The 12,199-nt window shown below is 42.6% G+C and overlaps 2 protein-coding genes across 12 annotated transcripts in view; both read right to left on the reverse strand.

The window, feature by feature from the left end:
• The window catches only part of LOC126404488 (NACHT, LRR and PYD domains-containing protein 12-like), a 59,895-nt gene that overhangs the window by 27,756 nt on the left and 19,940 nt on the right, over window positions 1–12,199 (reverse strand). The gene's annotated exons all lie outside the window — the stretch shown is intronic.
• sb:cb1081 (NACHT, LRR and PYD domains-containing protein 1b allele 2) overlaps window positions 1–12,199 on the reverse strand; it is a 32,716-nt gene that overhangs the window by 1,079 nt on the left and 19,438 nt on the right. For 3 of the 10 annotated variants that reach the window (XM_050067748.1, XM_050067749.1, XM_050067750.1), the window contains 7 exons: window positions 11,470–11,507; window positions 9,386–9,581; window positions 8,528–8,592; window positions 6,552–6,766; window positions 6,192–6,442; window positions 2,729–2,857; window positions 2,492–2,615 (listed from right to left, as the gene is read on the reverse strand). The exons of 1 other annotated variant lie outside the window; for it this stretch is intronic. In XM_050067748.1, coding sequence (XP_049923705.1) covers window positions 2,492–2,615; window positions 2,729–2,857; window positions 6,192–6,442; window positions 6,552–6,766; window positions 8,528–8,592; window positions 9,386–9,581; window positions 11,470–11,507 — 1,018 coding nt within the window. 6 more of the 10 variants (XM_050067751.1, XM_050067747.1, XM_050067741.1 and 3 more) reach the window with 6 other exon arrangements.

Consider the following 12,199-nt stretch of genomic DNA (forward strand, 5'->3'; position numbering starts at 1 on the left):
CAGAGGCAGACCATGCTGGACAGACTGCACCTGAGACACCCGGACAACTCTACAAGCGACAAACTTTCAACAGTGATAGCTAACTGGGTGGCCACAGCTTGCAGGCTGATTAACATTGTGGAGGACGTGGGTGTACTTGAGATAATTCGCATCGCATCTGAAGACTGCATGTATGAATTGCCTTCGAGAGCCACCACTGTAACCAAGATACACAACTTGAATGAAGACGAGAAAGCTTAGGTGGAGGAGACGTTGGGAATCACAGTTACCTCAGGGTCACAGCATATTATTTTGCCCACAGTGGGAACTTTGGTTGCATGCTTTGACTTTGATGAAGACAAGAGAGGCACTTCGCTGATGCATGCGCCAACGATGGGACATTGAACATGAAGTCAGCACACTGACCACTGATGGTGCACACAACATGATTGCAGCCGCCAGGCAGCTCTTGTTCCAGCATAAGCTGTGCGTCGCACATAGCATCCAACAAGCCATCAGTTTCTCTACAGAACAGTCTATCTGACAACACATTGACAGAGTGTGCTTGTTGGGCTCGGGTTTGCCATAGTGTGCTTTCAGCATATGCTTTGAGCATGGAGTACCTTCGAGGTTATTCTGGGGTCCGTTTCACAAAGCAGGTTCAAAAAACTCTGAGTCTAATTCTGAACTCTGAGTTGATCTACTCTGAGATAGGAAACTCTGAGTTTCCGGTTCCAGAACAGCTGATTTGAATCAGTTCAATCAACTCGGAGTAGTTTCACCTGGAGTTAAGCGTGTGCACCACAACTATAAAAAGCCAGCATCAATGGAGCCCCGATTCGACGAGTCACCATGGCAACGGGGACGGGGAGGGCTGCGTTTTTCACCCCACTAGAATTAGAAATCTTAATGCACTCATACGGCGAGTTTGAACACGTTTTCAAAAAGAAGTGCAACACTGCTGCAGCTGCAAAAGAGAGGGAGACGGCGTGGGAGAATGCCTAAGTTTAAATGTAGTCCTTTGCGATCACAATAATATTACAGGGGAAAACTGCTTGAATGGTAGCCTATTAATTTATTTCACTTAGGTGCAATCCCGCGGAGGAGAAGTGTACTTGGCAACAGTTTAGGATGAAATATAAAAACATTGGTAAGACCTCGGCATAATCTCATGGGGGTACCTCATTTTGATCATGTTTTACATTGTAAAGTAAATGTTAAGTGGCTGTTTGACTGTGCAGTTGTTTTATCCCCAACATAATGCTGTTTTCACACACATAAATGTCTTCTCATCTATATCATGTTCTGTTAAATAATTAAGCCTATTTAAACTAACACAGACTTCTACTCAGCCAACAGAAAGAAGGCAGATGCCGTAAAACGAGCACACTTTTCTGACCGCCCTGCATACAGTTGCCTTACTCAAGTGGTCAGCGTCTCCGACATTGTACAAAAAACTTCCATTTGCAAAGAAACAACACACAATATCTGCTGGGATGTGAGAGCATGACTACGATTGGTAATGTTGCAAATGTAAGGACGGATTAGGTTGTGTATGTAGATGATGGACTGTGACGTGAAACGGTACCGCTCAAAAAGATAATTGTGTGGAAATGCTAAAACATCTATGCGCGGTCTGATAACCATCTCCCGACGAATATTTAATTCTCTGCACAGTAATGCTGCACCTTCATCCACGGGATCGTTATCAAAAGGACATGCCATGTTAGTGAAAAAAGTCGTCACCTACTGTGCCTAATGGACTTCTAAATCTACTGACTCTGATTTTTTTTTAAATGACAGACGGCAGAACGAGGCTACGCCAAAACTCGCCTGCTGACTGAATGAATGAGGAAATCAAATGGAGTGTGTGGCTCTGAAAGAGGGCGGAGACAGAGAGAAACTCGAGGTTCATTGAGAAAAACCTGGTCCTGACCAGGTTAGATTCATAGAGTCTGTTACTACGGTAACTGACTGAGAGCTTAAGTTACCTCTCTCCCTGAAACAGGCTAGAGTTACCCCTCTTTCTCTGGTTTGAGTTACCCCCCTTTTTGAAATGGAAAACTCAGAGTTTCCCTCATTTCAGGGTTAACAGACTCTGAGTTTTCACTAAACCTGCTTTGTGAAACGGACCCCAGGAGAATATTCCAGACAGTATTTGTCATTGTTTTGGTTTGTTGCAATACTAATAAACATACATTTGCATAAAGCAAGCATATTTGTCCACTCCCATGGTGATGAGAGTATTAAAAACTTCAAGAAGTATCCATTTAAGGTACATTTAAAACAGATAAAAATAAATGTGCGATTTATTTTCTATTAATCGCGATTTAGCTGTGGACAATCATGCGATTAACTGACTATTTTAATCGATTGACAGCCCTACTTTTAATGTATTTCTTTCTGTTGAATTCACAACACATGGCGTTTGCTTTGCCAACTGTGCATTTCAGCGAAACAGAACAAAAATGGTGCAAATCAATTGGCCTAAAAGTATTAAAAAACTACTGACCTTTATGGATGGTACAGGTCCAGAAAATGTCTTCCTTACTTTCAAGCCTGAGGGTGAAGTCGCTGTCTGCATTTCTGACAAACACCTCAAATACATTACTACTACCATGTCTGAGCTCTCGCACCTGTAGAAAACATGATAAATAGGGTTTAGGACTTTTTGCAGGACTTAGGACTTATTTTTATTTTCCAATGATACAGAAATATTAAAACAGGTAATGAAACAGTTGACACATACGCTGGGTTGAATCTTTGCATCCACCAAATCTGTTTTGAGAGAGAAATTGTTTCCCAACTGCATGGACTTGTCTGGGCCTGGTTTTAGGATTCTTCTGGATCTACAAGAGTTTTGCAATTTTTCCACAACCTGTTAAAAAAAAGAATCCTTAAGCTCAAAGGAGCCAACATGGAGAGCTATGATTTAAGTATAGTCATAGTGTCGGTGAAGATTCTCAGTCATCAAGGTCATGGTATTCCTAAGTGCTATATCGTAGACAACTGGACTTGGTTTAGTTTCTTGAAGACATTTCAGAGACGCAGGCTTTAAACTCTGTGTGGGTGTGAACCCTTACAGAGTCGTTGAGGTCACGTGTGAGCTCTTAGTTTCAGAGCCAGAATGTGTGCCGTTAGGGTTAGATGGGAACAGGTGTGAATGGGTGTGAAGCCGCCTGGGGAGGGATCCCACAAATGCATTGTAGGTGGGTGATAAATGGTGTCGTAGGCCACCTCCTGTGTTTAACGATGGTCATTCCAGTTTGACATAGATGGTTTTAAGTGCTTCCCTGATGTGTTTCTGTTCTGTTGTGGAACCCCAAGCCATCGGGCTGAAGTGTGCCCACAAGGACAGAGGGGAAGGTGAAGGAACAGAAACACATCAGGGAAGCACCTAAAACCTGTGGCTACCCCAATGGGCCTTTGCAAAAACCTTAAAAAACGACCCAGAGCAGACAGAGAGGAAGAGACAAAAAAAGGAAACAACATTGTCATTCCTTATGTCGCAGGAGTATCTGAGAAACTCAGGAAGATCTTTAACAAACACCACATCCCTGTGCACTTTAAACCCGGTAACACACTGAGGCAGAAATGTGTCCACCCTAAGGACAAAACACCCAAGCATAAGCAGAGTAATGCAGTGTATGCAGTTACGTGCAGCCAGGAATGCACAGATTTGGATATTGGTGAAACTAAACAACCGCTCGAGCCAGCTCGTCAGGTTAAGACTCAGCTGTCCATTTACATCTAAAAGAGAAGGGACACTCCTTCAAGGACAGCAATGTTGACATCTTGGCCAGGGAAGACGGATGATTTTGAAAGAGTTGTGACAGAAGCCATCTACATCAGACTGGAATGGGCCCTAGGCCTTTTTTGGGGTATTTTTACTACCTTTACTTTTAAGCCCATATCACAGTCATTATAAAGGCTACATACACATGCTATATCTTGTTTTTTTCCCAGGACAATCTGGGCTAACCAGATTTGCCATCATTCCATGTCCTTCTATGTGCCTGTATTTTATATTAGATTTAATGAAAAAAACAAATCTGTGTGACTAAATTCTTACATTTTTACATGTATCTCACCATAGCCAAGTTGGAAAATGACATATTCTGCCATATATGAAGAGGGGAGACTCTCTGGAATCTGGCAATATAAGAACCATGATGCTGGGACATTCTGTCACTTCACAGCTGTCCAAAACATGTGGTTTGTGCCAGGCGGACATGATTGCCAGTATTTTTTCATTATTGCAAGAAATTCCATTGACTCATTCACAAGTCAAAAATGTGTTTTATCTGAAAGAAACATGCAATATTTACATCTAAGATCATAGAAAAATAGTCAACCAAGTGCAATGATGTCCTCCAAGTTAATATTTGCCACTTTGTTTGCAGTAAACAAAGTTTGTGGTTGTTTCTCAGTTTCAGTTATATATTGGGGGGATATTTTGGGCATTGGGGGGGGGGTGTCCCCCTCAATGTATATGGTGACTACTGCATAATTAAGCTACAGTTGTCTGGGTGCGCAAAGGGAAAGTGTGCTGGTCTTGTCATACAAAGTTTGATGGAGTGTCAGTTGGACAACATGGAGATATTTGCATCTTGAAAGCCGGACTACAAATGTGGATAGACAGGGAGAAACACACGCAAGCCTAAGACGTAGTAAGATACGATATTCCTCACTATATGAAGTGACTGATAACAAGATCTGTATAATGGGTTGTAAAGAAATTCCCCAGGTTTTTATTTTGTAGACAACTGATCTGGATTTATAGTGTGATGGGATGACAGCACAATGATGTGTGTGGTATCACTGGAAAGATCTGCTCCTGCGCTTTCATGTGATATGCATTTCTATGCGAGCCTGCATTCGCGAGTAATCCATCCAAGAGTAATGTGTGTGCAAAGCTGTGTGAAAGCTTTGTTATACATAATTTTAGTGTAAATGTATCTTTTTTTTTTCCGCTGTGGAAACATTGGACTACCGACAAGTGCTTGGTCTCAGGTGTGAAATTGGACGCACTATGCGTCGTTCAGGCCCATAGGGTTAAACAAAGGAGGTGACATACGACACCAAATTATCACCCGAATACACTATAGTCTTGGGATCCCTCCCCAGATGACTTCACACCTATTCCCACCTGGTCCCACCTGACCCTAAGGACTCACATGATGGCCAGGTTGGTCAATGACTCACATGTGACCTCAACGACGCTGTAAGGATTCATACCCACACAGAGTTTAAAGCCAGCGATTCCGCACCAGTCCCTTAGAACTGGAGAAGCTTCTGGGATGTTCTGGAATGAGAGGCGAAACATCTTCAAGACATGCAAGCAAGTCCAGTTGCCTATAATATGGCACTTATGATATACACTTATTAGCCTGAACACTAAAACCACTGACAGGTGAGATGAATAACATTGATGATCTTGTTACAATGCAATGTTCTGCTGAAACCTTCGACCCTGGCATATATGTGGATAGTACTTGACGCACTCCACTCACCCAAACACTATTGCAGACCAAGCAAACCACCTCATGGCAACAACACTTCCAGATGGTAGTGGCCCTCCAGCAGGACAATGCGCCATGCCACACCACAAAAACTGCTCAGGAGTAGCCCAAGGAACGTGACAAAGAGCTCAAGGCATCAACCTGGCCTCCAAATTCCACAGTTCCCAATTTGACTGACCATCTGTGGGATGTGCCAATACCCCAGACATACCCCCATCCACGATGGGGCCTCTATGGATTGGACATAGCTCTGACATATCAAGGTATGGACACAGGAAGTCTGGGGATGCGCCGTGGTGTCTGACACCAGGGTCTTCACGGCAGATCCTTTGAGTCCTGTGGATTACGAGATGACGTACCCGTATGTCCCAAGGATGCTCAAGTGGATTTGGATCTGGGAAATTTGGAGGCCAGGTCAAGGCCTTAAACTGCTCAGGAATGGCCGGAGGAACATGACAAAGAGCTTTTGTCGCATGGCATGACACATTGTCCTTTTTGGAGGGGGGGGGGCTAGGACCCCAAGTTTCCCAGCAATACACTGCATCGTAACAAGATGATCAATGTTATTTACCTCACCTGTCAGTGGCTTTTTCCAGTTAATAGAGAATACAACTATGCTGTCTCCCAGATGTGTACACGTCACACATTGCAATTGTTTAAAGTACTTATTGTGACAAATGAAATAGAAACCTGTTGTAGGGATGGATCAGGTGGCACCAGGTAAACATCCAAGGTGAGGAATTCTTTGTTTGTCTTGTACACCAACGTGTCAAAGTGAAATGGAATGCCCAGTTTCTTCAAGATCATTACACCAACTGGTGAGAAAGTTGGCTGGACTAACTTGACGTGGGACGATGTCACTTCAGACACTTGCTCCAAAACATCTCCACAGGTCTCCACATGCAGAACTACAAACATGTCTGACATTGTAGAGTTTTCATCTGCAAAGAACAAACATGCACAACTTTAGTGAGAAGAAATAATATTCATATCTTTATTTATATCTATAGCAAGTCAAAAACGGGCCTTTTACATTATATTACACCTCACCTACACAGACCCAGTGTGGCAGATGCACCTCCTCCAACTTCCCAGCCGTGACTGTGATGTCCAGTAGGGGTCCTGCTGGCATGTAATCCATGCATGAAGGCCTCCTCATGTGTTCCTCCCATGAGCAGAACTGGTATTTGAAGCTGACCTTTTCTTTACAAATCCAGCGCAGGGCAGACACACTGCATTCAAAGCGACCTGCACCAGACTGGAGACTAAGGAGTGCAAGGGAATACAGATGGGTTTGGATTTACTACACACTGACACACTGACTGTTACTGATTATTGCAACCTGAAATGAATTTGCTGTAGCTTTTCTGAAGAAGTGTGATCCAATATGAAATCATTTTGTGGTATTTTATGAATAGTGAGCCAAGAGAAATAGTTATTTTTACTATTATTTCAGTCACTGTGTCTGTTCATATGCCAGCAGAAATGTTACCGTAGTAACGTAACAAGCGTCACCAGATGACAGGAGCTACATTTGAAGTACCGTACGCAAACATGCAAGTCACTGAATCCTCCGCAACAAGTTCCTGCAAATGTTTCACAATAAAAGCCTGTTTAGAAAATGAAGGGAATCTCTCAACCGATGGTATAAGGGGCTTTTAATTTTGAACAGCTACAGGAAGTGTTGAGTTTGAAATGACGGTGCGATGCATTAACTTTATCAAGGTAAACGGGAGCGGATAAAAAGTAAAAATATAAAAACACAGAGGGATTCATCAATAACGTCCCTTTTTTAATGTAGTCTGTTTCAAATGAAGCTGGTACCCTCTGCAGTTGTGGTGAGTCAAAGTCCCGCCACTATTTTTTAATATTATCCCTTAATATCCTCCATTATGAAGAAATAACATTCTGTTCTTGCTTGATGGTAATGGCAGTACTCACCGGGTTGCTTAAGAGCCTCAGCTGTTTGATGCCATCATTTTTCCCTTCATACTCTGTGTGACGGATGTGACGGGAGAAGTCATGAACGACAAAAAGAAAATCAAACATGCTAGACTTTCTGTTGGAACGTCATGAGGCATCTCAGACGTGGCATCATTTGTCTATGTCTACTATGACACACTACATGTAATGAAACGATGGATTATCGTGTATGACACTCATTGTTGTTCACGATCCAAGCCGACACCGTACGACGCTGCGTCAGCCTATAATCAGGCTGATATCGTGTAGCGTGTAGTGGACCCGACATCTGTGAAGGCACCATGAACACTGAAAGGTACATACAGGTATCGGAGCAACATACACTGCCATCTAGACAATATCTTTTTCAAGGAGGTCCCTTCTTATTCCAGAAAGACAATGAGACAACAGGGTGGCTTCATAGAAAGAGTGCAGGTACTAGAGTGGCCCGCCTGCAGTTCAGACTGGACTCCCATTGAAAATGTGCGGCCCATCATGAAGCACAAAATATGACAATGGACACCCGCACTGTTGAGCAACTGAAGTCGTATATCAAGCAAGTATGAAAAAGAATTTCACTTTCAAAACTTCTACTTGAACAGTTAGTGTCCTCAGTTCCCAAACGCTTACTGAGAGCTGTTAAAAGAAAAGGTGATGTCACACAGTGCTTAACATGCCCCTGTCTCAACTTCATTGAACATGAAATACCTTGTCTTTGGACTGTGTTTAATTGAATATAGGTCAAAAAGGATTTGCACATCACCGCACTCTGTTTAGAGTTACCTTTTACACAGAAACCTTTTTGTAATTGTGGCTGTAATTATTTCCAGTCAGTCAACAATCTTTAATACATACAGCACATTTATTTTTATAGCCTCAAAGTAAAAGCGCCTCGTACAGTAATTGCCTCTGACAGAAATATCCCTCAGATGTTTAACACAAATCCTTATTCCAAGGAAGTGGGTACCTTGAGACTGATCTTTATGACTTAAAATTAAAGTGAGTTAAAAATAAATAAATAAATGAATAAGAAAAAAAGATTGATAACAAAAAATTATTTTTACCTATAGATTTGAGCCTCATCCACTGTATTGATGACAGGTTCGAGTTTGGTCCAATCACTGGAGTCCTGTTTCAGAAGACAACGCATTTTAGATAATCTATGGAGTTCAGATATTTTTTTTTGTCATATTAAAATGTCTGAGCATAGGTTTATAAAAAAATACACATTTATATTTGAAAAAGAAATTGAATTTTTAACCATCTTATAACAAAGTGGGTAGTATTATTAAATGAACTGTAAACTGTAAATTTCCCTCAATTTTAACAACACCCTGCTCATCTCCCTGCTTAAATCTGCCTTGTGTATCATCAGGAAGATTTTTAGGCCTCTAGGGCTGTTGCTCAAACTACAGAGTGTACTTTTGCAATTTAGCATGCCTACCACCACGAACACAAAAAGTATAGAAGTGGATCGAGAGAAAGACAAACTCAGATCAAATTGCAAAGCTAAGCAGCGCTGATCAAATAGGAACCAAGATTCTGTTACTGTATTGCCTATTTCTTGCCTAAAATGTATTCAGAAACCTATTTTAGTGCACTGTTGGGCTGTAATATGAGAAATTATGAACAGAAAGTGGGCACCTTATTGTATATTTTTACTTGTATTGTAAAACAGACACATTTGCATCTTTCTACTGCATCCCAGTCTGATGAAAAGGCTATATTTTCAGCAGTGAAATGCTTCGTTAACACATCATCAAGCAAAGCCATTTATAATGTTATGCCTGTCATATGGAAGAGCACTTGTGCAAGTATCTCAAACACTAATGCCAAGATTCGTTCTTATCCTCCAGTACAATCACATTTCTCATCTGAACAGGTCTGATTCACTTTCGTAAATTCTCAGAAAAGTTTCTCACCTGCTGGGTCTCGGTGGTTCCCTTAATGATCTCTACACTGGCGCCATTTCCAGAAGATTCAGCAGTGGCTCCTCTTGCAGTGTCTTCTGCAGCAGCACCCAACAGGAACCCTCGTAAGCTTGGTGCACTGTTTCTGGTAAACATCCCTTGAAGAAGCCGGTCACCCACTGCCCGCATGGCCCTCGCCCACTCCATCCTGTTATCAATCAGGATGATTCCTCTTAGACTTCTCCCTTCCTGACTGCCAAACTTCTTAACAGCAGTTACAATAGGAAGAAATTTATTGTAGGGTAGGATAAACTCCTTGAGATGCATCATCTCGTTTTCGACAACAACGAATAAAGATTTCCTCAGAGTAGCCTCAGAGCACACAGTGACAGGGTCACCAAACATACCTGAGCTGATGCAGAGCATGGCTATAGACTGGAACTTCATGAGTTCTGCCCGGATGGTTTTTTCCAACAACACCCTTTCTTTGCCACCTGATTTTCCACATACTGGCCCAACAGCATGCAGCAGTTTCTTGCAGTTTAGGCTCCCCCCTGTCGACACTACCACATCACCTGTAGGAATTTTTCCAGTATTCTTAACTAAAGCATTGCTCTCACTTTGCACCTGAGGGCCACCTGCTTTACTCAGTGCAGCAGCAACACCTCCACCATGGTCCAAATCTTCATTGGCAGCGTTCACAAGAGCATCAGCTTCCAGTTTGGTGATGTCACCCTGACACACCAACAGCTGGAGCCCGTCACAAAGGCTGTAGCTAGCAACCATTGTGTTTTCTTCACTTAAACTCAGAGATGCAAAATTATGTGCAAAACTTAGAAGTTCATCTTTCCCAGTGGGGCTTTGGGAATATCTTACAGTACCTAACGAGTCAATGGTTACTCTATCCTGAAGAATTAAGTCCAGAAATTGAACCAGCCTGTTTCTGACCTCCGTCACTTTGCTGGATTCACCTTCCAGCACTACTGCGGACCCCGAGGAAGATATTAAAGAATGTAAGGTGACCCCTGAATAATCAAAACCATGCAGCTCCAGCAATTGTGCTAACTCTTTGAAAGGCACATGGACTATGCTTTGCACACTAGACTGGTCCAAGATAAACTGTATGACAACTTCACTCAGCTCTTCAACCTCTTCTGTGTGGCCCAGTAAGCACACTGTGCTGTCTGAGCCAAACACGACCTGAGCCCTGTATTGGCCTTGGTTTATCTCTTTTGTCTTGGACTTAAGTTTTTCCCGAAGCTCAGATGGCACAGCAGAGCAGTTTGGAACGTCAATCTTAATATCCCTGAATATTTCATGCAGTTTTTTTTCTGTGTGATCCAGTTTATCAGCAGAGCGGGAGAAGAACCGCAGCTCTGTGTCTCGTAATTCTATTTCCACCTTGTCACCAACCCCTAAAAAGTCACCTAGCACCCCTGGACCTCCGTATGCCTTTCTCAAGAAGGCCAAAAAATGTGGGCTCATGTCAGGAACTGTCCTTTCTAACACCAAACTCTCCTGATCAGAGATCCATTCGTCAGCCTTAATCTCCTCTACAGAACCTTCCAAAACTAACTGACCTGCAGCTCCCTGCGTGACCTTCACTCCTGGAAAATCTCGTCCCAACTGTGCTCAGTCTTTTTCCAGAGGAGACGAACCTTGGCCTCACCCAGTCGACGAATACTGATTTGCTTCATACTTAAACCTGACCTGGTCTCTATTTTCACCAACCTGGCATTCACCTGGGAACGTTCCCCAACAACAACAGCCATCCCAACCTCGCTGTACACCTTTACTTCATCTGTGGTCTGAGGAGAGCTGCAGGACTGAAGCAAAGCTTTGACCTTGTGAGAGTCTAACTCATAGTGGCACAGGTAGCCATCAAAGAGTTTGTCTACCTCTGCATTCCAGTTGCTAACATCATCTGCAGCACCAGGTTGAGCTAAACGGCTAACTAAAACCTTCCCCTCTTTTGGGTAAAGCTGAGCAGAGAAGGAAACAGAGGCGAGTTCTTTCTCTAGTTTTCTCCTAGCCTTGTGACATTCCTTTAGGTAACAAAAGGAGGTAAGCATTAAGTTATAGTTTGTATTCCTCACCAGTCTGGAGGTGATGGGGCAGGCATGGACTGTGGGCCCTGCATTGAAAAGACATATCCAGATAATGATAACAACAGTTTACTGATCCTGTTCACATAGAAACAGTTGGACTGTAAGAACAAAACCCTTATTATCAGTTTATGATCAAATACATGAATCTACAGTGTTTATGATGCAGTACAAAACCTCTTCAGTGTTACATGATGGCACGAAATGGGGAACTTTTAAATATATACTGAACAAAAATATAAACGCAACACTTTTGTTTTTGCTCCCATTTTTCATGAGCTGAACTCAAAGATCTAAAACATTTTCTATATACATAAAAGACCATTTCTCACAAATATTGTTCACAAATCTGTCTAAATCTGTGTTAGTGAGCACTTCTCCTTTGCCGAGATAATCCATCCCACCTCACAGGTGTGGCATATCAAGATGCTGATTAGATAGCATGATTGCCTTAGGCTGGCCACAATAAAAGGCCACTCTGAAATGTGCAGTTTTGGCCACAATAAAAGGCCACTCTGAAATGTGCAGTTTTACTTTATTGGGGGGGTCTGGGGGGGTCAGAAAACCAGTCAGTATCTGGTGTGACCACCATTTGCCTCACGCAGTGCAACACATCTCCTTCGCATAGAGTTGATCAGGTTGTTGATTGTGGCCTGTGGAATGTTGGTCCACTCCTCTTCAATGGCTGTGCGAAGTTGCTGGATATTTGCAGGAACTGGAA

This window comes from Epinephelus moara, chromosome 17 (genome assembly GCF_006386435.1).
Source record: "Epinephelus moara isolate mb chromosome 17, YSFRI_EMoa_1.0, whole genome shotgun sequence".
NCBI classification, from domain to species: domain Eukaryota; kingdom Metazoa; phylum Chordata; class Actinopteri; order Perciformes; family Serranidae; genus Epinephelus; species Epinephelus moara.